Below are 18,074 nucleotides of genomic sequence, written 5' to 3' on the forward strand. Positions count from 1 at the left end.
TGCATATCCTACAGTGCTATGAATTATTTCAGCACAAGAAAAAATGGTTTGCTCGTATTCACAGATATTACACCTGTACATTCCTAAAGGTGTTGAAGAACTGAGAGGACATAAAATCCCACAAACTGAACTGGTTTGAGAATGGAAATGATATCTTGGGAAATGACTGAGAAAATTAAAAAATTCCAGTCTGATTACAGTAATTTCAGCTAAAGAAAACACTTCATTTTGAATATGAAAAGACTTTTAAATCTCTCCAAGAAAGAACCAGTTAAACAGAATACACACAAATGAGGAAAAACCCCAAACATTTCTAACAATAGAGGAAGTAGCAGCAATCAGAACATGTGAAAATGATTTAGTGATGGATTTAGTGAAATGGATTTGGTGAATGTCTTAAATTTTTCACAGTAAGACTAAGCACCTTACTCATCAATAGCACTGATGGAGCGTCTGGTTGAATTATAACATGTGAAATGCATGAGGTCACAGCATAAAATAAAATTTTTCTTTTAAGTTGCAGGGCTTTGTTTACCTGTAGATTTCCAGGTGACTGAATTGTGGGAAACAAGAGAGGAAATAAAACCAAAATAAACCAAATGTTTACCAAGTAAGATGAATAAGATAAATTGGTCCTAGCATAGAAGTTAAAGAATAATTAAAAACAGTGAGGTAAAACAAATGGGCAAATTATGTTCTCAGATGTGTAACTATTCTGATATACCAGTGTAAACATGTCTATGTGAACAGATGTATTTACAGCCCTACAAAGAAAAGCATTACCTGCAAGGCCACTGAATTAGGAATAGCTATTTTAGCACAAAGAAGGAAAGAACTTCAGCAAAAGAAAGCACAAAAGCAAAGAGAGAGACCTAAGTAATTCTAGCTCTTTGGAGGGAAAATGTAAGTTGTGAAGCAAAAAAATACCTTAATTCTCCATTTCTTTTTTTCCATAGCAAATTATTGCTTGTTTTCATAGTTACTGTTTGCCATCTTTCTCAACATACTACTTGTCAGCAGGAAACACTTATGACTGAGATCTGGGCAGCAGGGCAACTTGTGCAGTCCTGTGCCCAAATCACTGAACTGGTGGTTATCAGTGTGGCACTGCTGTGGCCATCAATGTCAAAAGGCCCTTGCCAGTGCTGTTTAGGGAGCTGGAGGCAAAAGCACCTTTGGAAAAGGACAATCCTTTCCTTTATTTCCTTTCCATGAAAAGAGGCTGACTCCAACCAGAGTCCCACCCTTCTCAGAGAACTCAGACAGCCACTGCCCAGGTCGTCACACTTCCAAGCTCTACACCTTGCCCAGGACAATCAGCTGTCATCATCACTGCTGCTGGAGTCACTAACTACAAGGGAAGAAAAAGCCTCTCCTAAGAAAGATTTTTTTTTTTTTGAGGAACTGCAGGCAAGACTATTTTCTAATGATTTTGGAAGCAGTAGTCTGCAAAAATTTATTATGGGGTCACCTTATGCATTGCCAGGATAACAAAAGGAGAGATACGGATAACAAAACGCACTGCCAGGATAACAAAAGGGAGATAAGGATAACAAAATTAAGGGAGACCTCAGTCCAGGAATCACTTATAAATTTAGTGCAAAAACCCAAAGGAAAGCTTCTGAATATACATCCAGAATCATTACTTGTACAGCTCTAATCTTGGCCTGCTTCAGTGCATTTGAACTATTCATTCACTTGTCAGCAGATGCTAGTTAAAACATGGTCTTCAGATCATCTGTCTTGATCCCTCTCTGAGAGTGTCCAGCTTAAAGCTACCTCTACTAAATACTATGCCATTCACTTGAACAATTATTTTATAAAGGCTTAATTTAGCCTTCATAAAACAAATGACCCGTGGGTCAGCACTCCCAAAGGAAACACTCTTAATGTAAATACATTTTTGAGAAAGGATATGGTTCTCTCCTTCATAGGTCAGCAAGTTTATTGTCACCTTCCTTATCACACCAACAGAATGGGAACGTCCCACAGCAGGGCTGCAGCCACGGCTTCCACACCACGTTGGACACAGAGAGCTGCTCTGGCACTGGGGTCAGGGTCCTGCGATGCTCCTCTATGGCTCTGCCAATCCTCCTTATGACAGTGTCAAAGAGGGGCTCCGTGTCAGCCGAGAGAGGTTTGGCTTCAGAAGGGTCTCGTGAGAGCTCAAACAGCAATGGAGGCTCGTGATGGCTCACTCCTTCCCCAAAGCATTGGCAAAATCCTCTGTCATAACAAGCCCCAGCTCCAGGAGGACTGAAAATGGGAGTCATGTAATGCGCCTTCCAAACAGCTCCAGCTGGCAGGAAAGAAAGAGTCACAGAAGGCTGGTTATAGCAATGCCAGTTATCACAAGGGAGAGTGAACATTTTTCTAGAGTTCATCCCTGGATGCACTTCAGCTCTACACTTATTAGCTAATGCATTAATTTCTCCTGGTGCTGTACAACACAGGCAATGCCAATAAGTTCTTTGCCACGTTACACCCAAAGTACTTGGGAAGACGGAATCCCAGAACAATAATGTGTTAGAACAATGTGCCCTCCTGTAGAGTAAACATAATTCTTTGGGAGGAGCCGTGTGGTGGTGTTGGCAGGGGTTCCAGGTCGAGGGAAGAGATGAGAATCTTGACTCCATGTTTCAGAAAGCTGATTTATAATTTTATGATATATATTATAGTAAAAGAAAATGATATATTAAAAGAATAGATGATATTAAATTAATAGAATGATATTAAAAGAATAGAAGAAAATATTTCATCAGAAGGCTAGCAAGGAAAGGAATGGAATGATAATAAAATCCTGTGACTGAGCAGAGTCTGAGACAGCTGCACTGAGATTGGCCATTAATTAGAAACAACCACATGAGACCAATCACAGATCCACCTGCTGCATTCCACAGCAGCAGATAGTTATTGTTTACATTTCGTTTCTGAGGCCTCTCAGCTTCTCAGGAGAAAAAGATCCTAGCAAAAGGATTTTTGACGAACTATGTCTGTGACAAAGCTGTGCACTCACTGTCCTTCTGGTGCCAGCGCACGGCGTGTAGGTGCGTGCCGCAGTAATGGAACAGGAACTCGTGCTCCGAGTGCGCCGCCGCTCCGCGCAGCAGAGGCAGCAGGTCCCGGCCGTCCATCACCCTGGCACGAGAAACACACCACAGGGCTGAGGGGAGCTGCACAGGACTCTGCTTCCTCTGCACACCTCTCGCTGGAATTGGCAGCTCTGGACAGGAAAGGGGATTGCAGAAGATAGCAGGTAGGGGCTGAATCTCTGGGGTAGAGAAGTGGTGACTGAACTCATAGACACTGATGTGTCTAAAAAAGCAACAGGACTGCAAAAGAAAACATCAAGCTCTTAGAATGTGTTTCCAAGCTAGATTTTCCATTGTTTTGGGAAAGAAGGAGGAATAAAGATGCTTTTGTTTGTACCTGTCCTGAGGCACTTCCCCTCCAGCCAAATGAACTACTGTAGGATAAATATCCATAAGGCTTGTAGGTTCATCGATAACTGTGCCTGCAGGTAACACTCCTGGCCATCTAAATATTCCTGGGACACGGATTCCTCCTTCCCAGCCTCCCATAGCTTTTCCACCTTTCATTAAATAAAAATAAAACATTTAAAAAAAAAGTTTGATTTAAAATGAAGAGAATTTTTGCACAATTCTGATTGTATTATCATGTTACCTTGATGAGCCTTCTTTAATCTCTTGTTTTTGCTGCTAAGCTCCGACTGAGCAGTAGTGAAAATGTGTTCAGTAGACTAGAACCCCACAATTGGAGAACTCATGCTTACAGAGGACACCTGTCCAGGTTAGAATTTACTACATTGTTACATGCCTAATTAGAATGAGACATATTTGCTTCTTGGTAATAAACCAGTGTTACTCCTTGAGAGTATAATCTTAAGCCTTAGGGGTGTCCTAAGTTCTTTGCTAGGTGTTGCTGGGTTTTCAGTGTCCCTAACAGCCCTTACCTTTGTATATTCCATTCCAGCCACCCAACTGCCTTTCACCTTCTTGTCTTTCCAGCCATCCACCATGATCAGAGGCAAAGTAAACGAGTGTAGTTTCTTTCAAGCCTTCCTTGTCAATAGCATCTAGAACCTGGCCTGTAAAAGCAAGAATATGTGGATATTTAAAAGCAAAATTATCCCTCATACTACATAAATTTAAACCTCTGACTTGTAAACACTTACCAGTGTAATTTCTTACCTACGTAAGGTTGCTCATTGTTTAATATTTTTAAGATTGATATTTGTTATGATTTGTTATGTTTTCATTCTCTCTAAAAGCACAGAAAATTTGTGATGTGTTGTAACCACTTGATTATTGGTATTTTAACAGGGAGTGCAAGAACCACAGTCACAGACAAAAAGCCTGTATTGTCAAGGGCAAAAAAAAATACCATTTACTGTAAAAATGTGGAAAGAAATTATGATGTAAAAGTTACTGTCTGCATCTGTGGTGGCCACCATGAAAAATATGTAAAAACAGAAAGTTACCCTTATTTTATATTGTCCAGACCACAGTTAGGATTTGCATTACATTACTGCATGGATATAATATGCATTAATATTGAAGTGCCTTTAAATCTAAAAGTAATTTTTGAGCTGTTTTTGACATCCTTAATTATATTTGCAGCGTGTAAATGTTTGACAGGTTTGAAACCAAATTCTTCCTGTATGTGTACCTGACTTTTCTATCTTTTGCAAATGTGGGTACTTTTTGTCCATCATGACTGAATGATGAATAATTCTCCTTCCCCTCCAGAAAAACAGCCTGAAAAATAGCATGAATCTTATTGTGGGGGGCATACTGGAGAACACTGATGAACATTTCTGGATTTATGATCATGGCCGAAAAATATCCAGTATTCTGCTTAGTGCAGCTGTCACAAATAAATAACTTTTTTCATCTTAAATTAATTTGCTGATTGATTTTATCACCTACTGACATGTTCCGCTTAGAAATAAGACCATAAGAGGCTGAAATGACCTGGTCCTTACTAATCATAGAAAACAAAATAATTATCACATATTTTGTAAGAAGAACAGGAGAGCTTCTTGGCAGGAGCTAAGGGAACATGGTTGAAAGTGGCAAACACTTGATCAAAAAAAAAACCAGTAAATAGTTGGCCCAAGACTGAAGAAGTAAAAAACCAACACTATAAATCATCAGTGCTCACACTAGATTGACAGATGTTCATTGGATGCTTATGTTTTTTTGTACACGCTTTTAATCATCTTCCTTGTTCTTTTAATAAAAATCTGTTTATTTAGACCTAGGTATTTGATTGCTGGAGACTTTGTTATATGCTTTGTTGACTTACCCACCATCCAGTCCATCTCCTCTACATTGTCTCCATATAAACCGTGTCTGCTCCTCCCAAGAAACTTCTCTGTGGTGAGGAGAGGGGTGTGGGAATGCAAAAAGGAAAGAAAGAGGAGGAATGGCTTGTGCTTATTTCTACAAAACAAAAGTCAACACTGTGTTATTAAGGAGGAAGGCTCTCAATGCAGATCAGTTGCAGTGAAAAATGGTATTTTTGTATAGATATTTCAACAGTCCCTTCAGAAACACCTTACTTTGTAAGATACTATAACCTAGTGATTAGGATCCCTTAGAATAATTTTGGGTCTATATAAAATATCCTTTTTCTACCCTGAATCACAGATAGAAAACTTCCAGATTGAAGATCCACTTTCTGCTATTGCAAAGCACCACTGTGCTACTGAGGGCAGCAGGTTCATCCCCTGCCAGCTGTTGCCCACTCATCAGTCCATATGATAAGGCTACATCACAGCCCTGCTTCTCCTTCCCTGGTCCACACACACATTTCTGACATCATCTGCTATTCCTTAATGCTGCTCTCATTGATAGGTATACATATTTCTTAAATATAGCCTAGAAATATTCAATATAACCCATGGAAGTTGGGAAGTATTATCAGACTTACTGAAACTAGGAATAAGGGGCATCCTTAAGCAGCAGCTAAAGCTTTTTTTTTCTTTTTAAATACATGATATACCTATTGATATTATTTAAAAATAATAAAAAAACCAGTACTTATCATCCTACATGATGCTGTAAAAATTATAAGAACTTATGAAGACATGGAAGAGGAAAGTGCTGTTTACAAGTTGCAAAATGTGCAAGAACCAGAAAATTTGTGGTCAAAGCAAGTCCACTTCACCTTTCAATAAATGAAATGGACTCCCTCAAGATAAGGGATGTAGTTCTGTCTGTCACCATTGGCTGCTCAGTGATCCCATGGTTCCTCATCATAATGCAGTTCCAGTACCGTACAAATCCATAGCTTGAGAACCAGGATATGAAGAACAGGAGACTGAACCCAGCAAGGCAGGTCAGTGTTCTCCAGCCGACTGAAATCAGCCCAGTCAGCCTCCCAAGGACAGCAGTGAGTGTAATGAGGCCAATCATTTGAGTGGAGAGCCAGAGCTTCCTTCTGAAGGCTCTGTCCATCTCTGGTGTTTCTGTTGGCTGACAGTCACTTATTAGGGTAAAAGGCATCCCATAGAAGTAGTCAAATCCATGTTTTAAAGGGTGATGGCAGTGGTCATTGCGGGATTCACAGTTAACACCTTGATGCCACTTCCCTGAAAATAGAGGTTATTAAAATATAAAGGGATAATATTTTAAAGGAATGGACTTTTCCTTACACAAAACATTTCTAAAAAAGTCGTTGGTTGTTTTCTCCTTGTGACAACTGCTTCATCCTACACAGAAATATACCAAGTATGTAGTTACATAATGGGATTGACTAAAGTCAACAATTTATAAATTTTCAACACATTTATTGGTGATCTGTATATATATGCATTTCCTGTAGCTTCGATCTAGCATTCAAAAAAACCAAACATATAAAGACAACTAGAAATTGAGAAAAATTTAAAACTGAGCAAAAATGTATGGCCTTTCTGGAGACCTATCAAGTGTCAAACACAAAGAAGCTGTCCTTTGTTAAGCATGGGGGAAAATAACCTTCTTTTTTTGTCCCTTTACCTTCAAAGTGCTATGCAGACTTGTTCCTGGGAGGTTTTGAAGTGCTTGGTGTCAGGGCTATGTCAAGACTCTGTGTCAGTGCCAGATTGATAAGGGGAGATACGGATAGAGTAGTTAAACCAGCAGCTCATCTAACTGTTTGCCAGACAAACCACTGGATCCAGAAAAACTTGAGCTCAGGAGATCAGGATTTCTCATGAAACTGTAAATTTGTAAGTAACTTTGATGATCATTATATCTCCACATACTGACTGAGAATAAAAGATTTTTTTTAATAAATATTTTTGCCATTTATTTGGATTTAATCAAATTTTAAAAAGTGAAAGCCTACTTCATTTATCAGAAGGAACATCTCTTGACCTTTGAGAACACAATTTGTTCTTCATTATGAACATACCAACTACTTTCATGAATGGCACATCCAAACCTTGCTTTTGCCTCCCCTCCAGCTTATTCAAACTGCCTGGTTAGGCACTTATGTGGTGACATAGTAAGTTGGCTTGTTTGATTCAAACGCTGAGGTTTGAGAATGTCTGAATTGAGTGAATAAAATCTACTGCTCATCAGAGGCTTAATGGCATTTTTTGCAGATCTTGGATGCCAGAGCATAATGGACGTTAAGAACTTTACTCGAAAACTAATTTGAAATTAATTCTTATTGTAGAGAGAGGAACTGTGCACATCTAGGATGATGTTATCTTCAAGAAATTGTCAGTATGTTATCAGTACATGTAATAGCAGCCAACCCTGAGTGGGTTTCAATAGAATTGCAGTGCATTACAATAGAGCAGAAAAACTGCCCCAGAGGAGAAATAATTGCTGTTTCTCAGCTGTAAATATAAAGGAAGAATGGAAGTTCTAGAGTAGGTGGATGAATTGCTTTCAGCTAAAATCTCTACTCAGTTTACCTCCTGACATATTTAGAGCCAGCTGTAGAATGAAACAGGTTTGTAATCAATACATAAATGCACTGATCATAAATACAGGTGCAGCTAAAGTATTCTTGGAATTCAGATGCACTCCAACATCTAAATCTCCAGCTGAGGTCAATAAAGGTTTCTGACATGCTAGAAAAGAATCAAATCTCCAGAAGCTAAACTATGTGTATAATTAAGATAAATTAATCTCTGAGGGCATTACTTATACAGCATTGGTTTTCTGACTGCAAAGAACCTTCAAAGCATTTCCCAACAAAAAGTCTCATTATCACCTCAGGCTGCAGGTTATTAATAGGATTTAACTTTGCAATTAAACTGGTTGTGCTCAGGGCAAAACAATCACAAACAATTCAGGTGAGACTACTTAGTGCCTATTCAGCTGTGGTGACATGAGTAGATGTTGTGTTAAGATTTTTTGCTTCATGACTTGAATGCAAAATTCTTGTGGTATTCTGTGTGTCACCTATCACTGGTGCTTCCCATCATCCCCCATGGTGCAATTAATCAGCTTCTGTCAATCTGGTTAATCTAAGCGATGCTTTTGGCACCTGAGGTGTGATTTCAGCTGAGATGCCCACAGGGAAAATGCCTCCCCGTTTTGGCTTCTGAGAGGCAAGCAGCATGACTCTGCTGCAGGGCAGTTCCCTGGGGAGAGTGGAAACAAATCTGGCTGTTTTGCTAGTGATAACATGCTGAAACCAAGATGAAGCATGCACAGTCTGTTTTACAAGCTGATTTAAACAACTAAAGTAATATTGCTACAAAACTGACGGGAAATGGAACTTCAGTAATGTAGAGTTTGAATTGCTCTGAAGGCTTCTTTTAGTTTTGTCCAGTGTGGTTTAGATTTATTCTGTTGAATGAATACAAATCTATTTCTGCAGGAAGTTTTATTAATCAATTCAGTTGGTTTATGCAGCTAATACTTTTATGTGCCAGATATAGATTTTGGATTTTGACATTTTACATGCTCCGTTGAGGTAGGGCAAATAGCTGAAAAATCAGCCAGGAATGTTTGTGCTTTGTCAGTCTGTGGAACTATGTGACACATCTCAGATAAATAATTATTTGGAACAAGATCATGACCAAAAGTTCCAACTGTACTAAAAAAAAAAGCACTATAAAATAGAAAGTAAAATGAAATTCACATTGATGCTGAAGGAGGCAGTGTTTTTGGGTTGTACTGAAATCTTGGTAAGCTACAGTGGCATGCTGTGACTGAAGAAAAAAAATAATTGCTCTGTTTTTGTTTCTGAAAGGCCCAATCTTGTGACACTATTAACTGTCTCTATTGTTTTAAGTAGCAGTTGTTCCCTTTTGTGTGAATCTGCTCTGAACTGTATAAAACATCATCATGCATATTTAAATGACACTCATACTTTTACTTTTTAAAAATGAAATAGTATTGGAATAAGTAGTTTATACCTGGCATAATAATATTCATGAATTAATAAAATTTTCTGTTGTGTTTTTTAACAACCACAGCTGTGCTTGAAAGTGGCTCAATGGTAAAATTGCCCTCTTCATCATATGCTTGTTCTTTTAAGAGAGGTATTTTTTGGTCAGAGTTTCTATTTACATATTATTCTTAATCAGAAAATAAAAATCCTACAACTGAAGTATGAGCAGTTTCTAACTAAAACAAAAGGTTTGAGTGAGATGTGCAGGTGAAACACATGCAAGAGCATCTTTAGGAGAGGAGTGCTCCCATACCTATCAGTCCTGTGCTGTAGCCTTGCTGCTGCAGTATTTTGGCAAAAGTGGTTTCGTTTGGAGGAAGCCCTCCTGAGCCAGCATTCCAGAATATAACACGGTAATCGTTTACAGCATCCATCCCTGAAAATGCAATAAACACCAGCCTGAGTCAGTATAAAGGGTTGAGTACTTTTATCTAACACATTTGTTTGTTTCCTGATTTCATTGAAATGGTAGTGTCAAACATTTGTCGTAATGCTGTTTGTTTGGAAAATGAACCTAACGCCCTGGACAACATTAAGAAAGAGCTAAGACCCACCCATAGTGCCTACTCTTTCATCTTTGTACCTCATATTGACCCTTTTTTTTTTAAAATTTAATTTCATTTTGAATTACATGGCTGTATAGGAGGTTTTATATGTCACAGTGTCATCTAGGCTGTATGAAATGCCCTTCCTAAGCGTGTGTGAGGGCAGGGAGGAGCACAAGGAGACTTCAGCCCCCTGTCAGTCTCAGACTCCAGCTCATTGAGGGCTGCCAGGAAGCTCAGGATTTCCTTGCACAGTGGCATGGCTGGTATCTGATCTCTGAGCCCCACAGGGTAGCTGTCTTCTCTTCACCTGCAGGTTTACACCCCACCTTTTAGTATTTTATCCTGGTGTAACCCCATCATACACGGCCATGCAAAGTTCAATCTGTCATTGTAGCACTGAACATCTCTGGCCCTGCTGTTTCAGTGGGAAAAGGTCTGTACAAGCCCTTTCAAACTACTAGTGTTTTCAAGCTACCAGTCTCTCAGTGGGAGCTCTCCTGATAAAAGTAGGATGACATATCAGCTTCAAAATGCCTCAGGAATGAAAGCTCCAAAGATAATTTGCAATAGAGCAAGCATTTGAGGGTTGCTGTTAGGAACATGTAGAGCTATTTGTTTATCATACCTCTTCATCTCAGGGATGCAGTTTGACAGGATAGTGTTTTTTCTTCAAAAACACAATTGGGAAAAATAATATTGCTGTCAAACTGTTATCTCCTAGGACAGATTAATTTTGACAGGTAGGTAAAGAAGCTTTCCCATGAATGACTCGTTCTGCACCTTGACTGGAGGGAATGGACACACATCTGCACAGGTCTACTCTTCTCCCTGCAGGGCTGGGCTGCTTCTGACATCTGATGAGGAGTCACCTCTGACAGAAAATAATTTAACTAGTGCTTTGTGAGTGCGTTGTTGCTATTCTTCCTCTTTTGCATAATGACTTTTTTGAATGTAACAGTTTGCTCTAACTCCATTCTGGCTGCAATCTGTACCACAGAGCACCAAAAGGTAGCCAAAATTGTGCTTTGGGGGAGACCAAGATGCTCTGCAGAGCTGGTTCTTCTCTGCTCTGCTTCCCCCTAGATGAGTTCACAGATACCCTACAAACAGAGAATCCTCCAAGCCTGTCTGACACCTCGTGTGTCTCAGTGAGGATGGAGCAAAACCCCTGTGTGCACACCCTCATTTCTCCTGTGCCCACTGCCTGACACTGTTCTCTCCAGCCAGAGAGCAATGTTTCAAGGGTGTGAGGCTTTGCAAGACAAACCTGATCGCAGGGGATATCTGCCAGTGAGGAAAGCTGCTCTGCTGGGCGTGCAGAGCGGGGCTGCAGCGATGTGCTGGGTCAGCTTCACTCCTTCCTTTGCCAGGCCATCAATGTTCGGGGTCCTAAAAAAGCAACCAACGCCACCAGGTATCATCCAGAGAGTCTTTCAGGGCAATAAGAAATTATATACTTAGCTTTATTTTCAGGAGGTTGTTCTATTTGAAGATAGCCAGGAAATATTTTTGTAATTTATTTGAATTTTCTCAAGTGATGGGGAAATATTTCTCTTTTTCTTTCTTCGTTAAAAATCAGTATCTGGATTAATTTTGAGAAAAAAACCTTTTTTTTTTTTTTTCCCTTGCCCTATGAAGAATCTTGCAGAAACCATAGCATTGGAGAATGGTTCGGGCTGGAAGGGACCTTAAAAATCACAAAATTCCAACCCCCCTGCCATGAGCAGGAGCACTTTCCACTAGATGAGGTTGCTCAGAGCCCCATCCAACCTGGCTTGGAACACTTCCGAGGATGGGGTATCCACAGCTTCTCTGGACAACATGTTCTAGTGCCTCACCACCCTCCCAGCAAAGAGCTTTCATTTCCCCAGAGCTGCCTTTCCTGCCCTAGATTCTCAAAGAGCTGTGTATCAGCCTCAGTGTATCAGTGTAATGGTAATTTAGTTTTCACAGAGTGACCGTGCTTGACTAGACAAGATGCTACATGACTTACAGTACCGATAAGGAAGCTAACAAGGTGCTTCTCATGACATTTGTAGTGAAGGGAAAAGGAGGAAAAGGGAAATAAATCCTGCATGTTTTCACACTGTAGCGGCAATCTCTAAGGCAACATGAATTTAGCCTCACATCAGTAAGTAGGTGAGAAGAGGGTATTTTGCAAACCACTCCAACCAACAAAAACAAGCTTGCCTAGCACACTAGTTACAGACAAGGCAATATCTCACATTTCAGAATACAATATCCCCCTCTTCCCATTCAAAGTGTGCCTACTTCTATTTTAGATTAGATTGAGCTTCAGTTTTACAATTTTGTTTTTGCAATTGTCAGCTGAATGGTGTTCGCAAGAAAGCAAAACCTTCAGTAGGATTTTGAAAGGTCCTGGACGTTTTGTTGCTGTCTACTGGTATTGTTATGGATTCCTCCCTCAAAAACACACTGCCAGGAAAAAACATCTGTAACATTTCCTATTTTCTACAGCCTTTTGCCAGAGGTGCAGTCCGGGGTAACTTGGCAAAGCAGTTGTAGTTCCCTTCAGCACAATTGCCATCTCAGTTAGCTGATGAACATTCCTCCTCAAAGGAGCACTAGGTGTCCCAAACTGCTGTTTCCAAATCCTGCCATTCTTTGCACTGCCAAGAAGCAGTTGCTAAGAGAGCCCAGATGCTTTCACCCTGCTAGTACGCCCTGGATGTAAAAAGCAAATCCCTGCCTTGGGGGTGATGCTGGGGAGGCCTGGCTTTGCAGAACCCTGTCAGCTACCTGTGATCATCAGGCTCTGTCAGGCTGACTGAAGCCTTTCAGGATGAGATTCCAAGAACTTTGCTGGATGAGGGGAGGGATCCTAGCAAATTTCATTTTGTACATGCATGCTACAAGCCAGCAGGCAGTACTGTGGCTCAATTTTCAAAGAGAAGGCAAATTCTATGTCCTTGAAGCTGAAAAGAGAAATATTTCCTGGTAACATTGCTCATTGCAGTCATTGAACTGTATTTTGAGGTGAGACTGGGAAAAAATGGTAACAGAATTAAAATGAGTTAATGAGGCATGTGTGTTGGTAGAGGGGACAGTGTTTCTACCTTTGGGAATAGCTGTTTCTAAAGTGTTAGGCAATTAAGGAATACACAAGAATGATTGTCATATTCCCACAGTAAGGCAGCACCACACAGCAGAGCTGGCCCTGGGAATGCCCTCCAGGCAGTGAGATAATGCTGGGCAGAGGGTTTCAGGTGCACATTAAATATCACACCAGCTCTGCTCAGCCTTGGGGTCAGTTTCCTTACCTGATAGTATCATTCCCGTAGCAACCTACATCCCCTATGCCGAGATCATCAGCCAGCAGCAGGACAAAGTTTGGCTGTGTGAGGGTGGAAGGCTGTGTGAACGGTGCTTGCAGAAGCAGACCAAAAATCAGGGGTGTAACCAGGGCTGACCTGAAACACAGAAGAGTAAAAATCTCCTTTCCTGATTGTTTCCGAGTTTCCTGTGAGCAGTCTCACATGGGAATTTACATGCAGCAGATGGAATACAAGTGATTTTGCTTCATGGCTTTGGATGTTTATAAAGGGCTGTTCTGGGAAGCTGACAATGGGATCAACATCCTCTGACATGGTTTTTGCCTGAACTGGGATCTTTGGGGTTGTGAAAAAGTTAATTACAAGAAAAACAAACAAAAATCATATTGTGAGATAAACAAAACTACTCTTTTATAACACGCTATTATGTCATTCTTAAGCTTCACTCACTTTAGATCTAAGTATGATACAACAGTAACTCATGATTTTTTTCTTACCAATGAGATGTTAGTTGCCAAATCATTTCTGCATTTGGAGTGTTCAAATCCTGCAAAACCAAGAGTACTCTGTCATAGTTACATCTTCCTAGTGGCAACTGCAATAAAAATAGATTAAAAGCTTACTCAAAGCCTGTTAACATTCTGTTTTATTTACCCCAGTGCACCTCAGATCAGACCCCAAATGAAGAACAGTAAAGGAATTAATGTTATTTTTATTGCTAGCCCTTCCCTTATTAGAGGGATTTTTCTTTTTGAGTAAAGAAGTTTATCTCAAAATAGTGAAATAATTCAATTTTCTTACATGAATCATCTATATAAAAAATACTTACTGTTCAGAAAGGAAAAATTGTGCTTTAAAATCCAGTCCTCAATATCATTTACATTTCTATAACCATAGACAGTAGCAGCATTGTGCTTTTTCACATAATGTGCTAAATTTCTTTTCAGGCTTGTAAGAGGAATTTTTAGTTGTAGAAATTCTAGTAATTTTTTTCCAACAATCATTATTTCTTGGAAGAATTCATGGCCTCTTGTTACTTAACTCTGAGAATGAAGAGATTTCTCTGGGGGTTTTCCTTTCACTGTCAGGACAGTGAGATAAACTATTTGAAGACTTTGAAGTAGGGGCTGAGTGAGCTTTATTCTAAAGCTTTGAAATAGACGTCTTTGAAATTTATCCCATGCCTGGCTCAACTGTCCCAAGCACCTCAATTTTATGAATTCTGTTTGTTTCATATTAATTTTTGTTTTCCATAATTGATGTATTAAGCAGTTTAGTTAATATTCATAGTTCTTGCATTTTATCCATCAATACTACAAGCTTCAGTGGGAAAAGTTAAATTTCTGTGCTTAGAAAACTGGCATCCAAACACTTGCTTACAGAGCTGAGACAGCCTTGCTACCTAGAGATACTCAGTTCTCTGCATGTGAGTTTGTGCCTTTGCTGCATCCTAAGCAGTTATAGGAAAAGTGCAAGAGAACCCCTGGGCTATCTCTAACATTTACATCCTACGAGCCTCCAAAACAGTTGAAGTAAAAGGGAGTTGGACATGATCAGATTTAATTGTGCAAGTTGGTTGCCACACAGAAGAGAGACACAGATTTAAAGCACAGCTGGAGCTCAAGGCTGAACCTCCCCAGAAGCTGCCTTCTGCAGGCAATATACAGAAAACAGCTATTGATTTATTGTGCTGACTGGCATTATCCCTGTCAAGCCATTTCCTCTGTGAAAGGTGATGGGAGCCTAGGCAGAGAAATCACAAGCAAACATTCCCCTCTGCTCTCTGAACTGGGTTTGGCTTATAGAAAAACTTCTTCCTCCCTCTCCATTGTTAATCCCTCCCCCAAAAGTAATTTAGTTTTTTGTCCCTTTCTTCATCTATTTTAATAATCCTGGGGGGAATAGCTTGCATATCTTTCACATTTTATCAATTGTTTTCCTGTGTTGATTCAAAGTTTATAATCAGTTTTACCCTTCTAACAAAACGCTTACAAGATACTAAAATCTCAGAAGAGGAAATATTCATTGTTTTAGACATACTCATATGCACTTTTCTTAAAAACAGTTCACATTTGTGGCATCAGTTTGTCAACACTCAGTGAAAAGTCACACAGTTAATGCCACTTAATTCAGTACTGTTCAGCCTGTGAAAAGTTCTTTTAAAAATTCCTATTTTGTAGACTTGATACAGATAAAAGCAAACCCAGACTTGTAAACACATAGCCTGCAGCTCTCACTTTGTACATAGCCTTGTATGAGAAGGATGTTGTTCTAAAGGGAAAAGTATTTTAAACACTCCCTTGAGATATTTTTATCTACAGAAGGGGAAACAAAAAAAATTCCAAATAGCCATTAACATTTTGCTGTGTATTTCCCAACATAGTAAGGGAGGAATACAGTACCTGGTCAAGTTGTGTTCAAAGCAGGCAGCCGATAGACTGGTGACTTAAAACGATTCCAAATTTTTCCAGCACGATGACTGCTGCTACAGCGTTTCTGAAGGCAGCCCCGAAATGTGCCCTGGCTGCACGTCCCACTGCTCACCACAGGAAAAGCACGCTGTGCCAGAGATTCCCAGCAGCTGCCTGCTCTGGCTTCTCATGGAGCCTCAAGCTGCACTTCCCCCTGCTGTTTGCACAGCTCTGACATCCACACGGGACGCGAGGGTCGGGCTGAGGAGTGCCACAGACTCTGCTGAAATGCTTTCTGCCTGACCACCAGTTTCTCAAGGGATGGGAATGATCTCCTTTAAGTCTGAGACACTCCTGTGAAAAGTACTATAAATAATAGTTCCCAATAAGCATTTCCTCACTTCCACCAAGGAAAAGAGAAAATCGCTGTACTCACGGAGCAGCGCTTCTTTGCTGTAGAAATAGAAATTGAGCTAATTTCTTCACTTCATGGCCCGCCTGAGTGTGTGCTGCAGTGAGGTGGTTGTCTCTGCACATGCTGGGACAAATAGTTCTAGGGTGGGGAGGAAACACTGGTAAGAGGCTTGAATTCTCTTTTCCAGAAAATGAGTCATTCAGCTTCACTCCTGAGTACTGCCTGTTTCCTAGCCAGTGCTCAAAGAGTCAAATTAAGGTTACAGGCTGGCTAGTGCTTACTTTCTTGGTTTTTCTTATGAGAGTCCTCTTGTACTGAGTGTATTGGGACAGCACGAGGCATTACCCAAGAGCAATCTTTCTTTACTAACAGTTTCCTGCAATTTTGTATCTTATAGAGAAGGAAGATGTGGTGGTGAGTTGGAGTGATAAATGGCAATGTGGTGGTGAGTTGGTGGTATAGATGGCAATGCTCGGGTTGGATTGCTAGTGGAGCACCTCTGAGGCAAGTTAGAGCACCTTTCCCTTTCCCTCCCACCACAGGTTTAACATGCTGGAGTGGTTGCAGCCAACGAGCACAGAAGGAGTGATGTGTCTGGTTAGACCTCTCTCAGTGTCTGCTTTCTGATCCCCACCTGCATTGCTGAATCCCAATCTGTACCTCCCTAGTTCCCATTCCCCTCTTTGGGCCTTTACCTGTTCAAGGATACATTAAGCTCTACAGGATTTCTTGTTGTCTGATGCCCTCTACTGCTGCATGATTTCTAAAAAAATACCTTCTGAGCTGTCTCTGTTTTTTCTGTCCAGGCTGCAATCAATCCCTGCAGGGCCCTGCTGACTGAGAGAGCTTCTTTTGCAGCTGGGGCCATCTCCACAGCTCTCATATCCTTCTTGTGTTTTTTCCAGGACTTCTTGCGAATTCTGTAGGGTTTGTAACAGAGAACCACAAGCTGTAACTGCTATGTGATTTACTAAATTTAGAATACAGCAGAAAACTGAAGGCATGCCTGCAGTTGCACAACAGGAACCTGCCTTTGCTGTCTTTTACATAGCCCTCTTCAAGCACAGAGAGAGCCAGAGCAGTTTGCTGCTCTAGTTGAAGCCTGGCTGCTGGGAATTGCCACTGGGCACACCTATGGTGTTATGAAATCAAAGGAAGGAGCGCTGTGCTTGCGGTCTAAGGATGTTCAGAGCGACAACTTGTGCCCATTTTGGTGTTTGATCTTTGAAGGAGGGAAAGGTGAATGCCCTCTCACTGGTGTTGCTTGAAGATGACATCTTTAAAAGGTCTAGGCAAAGCTAATTCTGTTCCCAATGCACTGAATTTGCACTTGCTAGTTATCTGTGGGGAAATCTTTAAAAATCCCGCATTTTTTCAGAAGGTGGAATGAATGTCGAATTTTGCAGAAGCCTTGCACACTCCTGTCTTTTTCCCTTGTTTTCTTTACTGAGCACTGGTGTAGGATATGATGATGTTTGGTGTAGGATATGATGATGTTTGGTGTAGGATATGATGATTTCGGGGCTCCCTCTAGCGACTCTACCTTCAGTTTGTTCCAGAGCACAGCGGATCCACACTCACCCTTCTAAAAGCCATCGCACAATGATGAAGTGATGTTATTTCTTGGAACTCTGATTTACACTGGGTCTTCAAGGCCTGGATTCCCAGGAGCAATTGCAGAGCCTTTCCTGTCGTCCTGGAGCACACAATATGGGATGCAACACTGGGAAGAAGGCTGGCTCATGTATTCCAGGACTGGTCTGACACGTCAGCCAAACTGCAGGAGGTGGGGTGAGTGGGACAGATGCTTCAAAATTGCTCTCCTGGTCTGGTGTAAAGCAGTAATTTAGATACCCCAATTCCTTTCCAAGGGCTTATCTCATAGCTGCTGAGTAATGCAACTAATATACTTAGAAGGCTGTACTGCAATTAATTCTCCACATGGTTTCCAATAGGAGACATAATCCAGTGCTGTTTCCTCCTGCAC

General features: G+C 40.6%; 1 protein-coding gene across 3 annotated transcripts; it reads right to left on the reverse strand.

Moving 5' to 3' along the window:
* Window positions 1–1,173: 1,173 nt before the first annotated feature.
* On the reverse strand, window positions 1,174–16,210 carry LOC311151084 (arylsulfatase D-like). Of its 3 annotated transcripts, none has more exons than XM_084201245.1 (12): window positions 16,109–16,210; window positions 15,664–16,038; window positions 13,759–13,808; window positions 13,250–13,399; window positions 11,236–11,357; window positions 9,674–9,796; window positions 6,193–6,616; window positions 5,329–5,465; window positions 3,974–4,108; window positions 3,430–3,592; window positions 3,017–3,138; window positions 1,174–2,299 (listed from the first exon to the last, which is right to left on the reverse strand). In XM_084201245.1, exons 3-12 carry the CDS (start codon window positions 13,782–13,784, stop codon window positions 1,929–1,931), a joined length of 1,773 nt encoding a protein of 590 aa, XP_084057371.1. In that variant the 5' UTR covers window positions 13,785–13,808; window positions 15,664–16,038; window positions 16,109–16,210; the 3' UTR covers window positions 1,174–1,928. The 3 variants fall into 3 exon arrangements, with proteins under 3 accessions (XP_084057371.1, XP_084057372.1, XP_084057373.1); XM_084201246.1 differs by having other exon boundaries at window positions 13,759–13,856; XM_084201247.1 differs by lacking the exon at window positions 15,664–16,038 and having other exon boundaries at window positions 16,109–16,179.
* Between the last annotated feature and the right edge of the window lie 1,864 nt (window positions 16,211–18,074).

The sequence above is a fragment of the Fringilla coelebs genome, assembly GCF_963513975.1.
Source record: "Fringilla coelebs genome assembly, chromosome: 2".
Taxonomy (NCBI): Eukaryota; Metazoa; Chordata; class Aves; order Passeriformes; family Fringillidae; genus Fringilla; species Fringilla coelebs.

What these genes read in the sequence shown, in the direction of transcription:
- LOC311151084 (XM_084201245.1), bottom strand. Translation starts at nt 13,784, where the DNA reads ATGATTTGGCAACTAACATCTCATTG. An exon ending in CTGGAATGGAATATACAAAG is followed by an intron (nt 3,593 to 3,973) that starts GTAAGGGCTGTT and finishes ATTTAATGAAAG; the next exon opens with GTGGAAAAGCTATGGGAGGC. An exon ending in GGGGAAGTGCCTCAGGACAG is followed by an intron (nt 3,139 to 3,429) that starts GTACAAACAAAA and finishes TTCTCGTGCCAG; the next exon opens with GGTGATGGACGGCCGGGACC.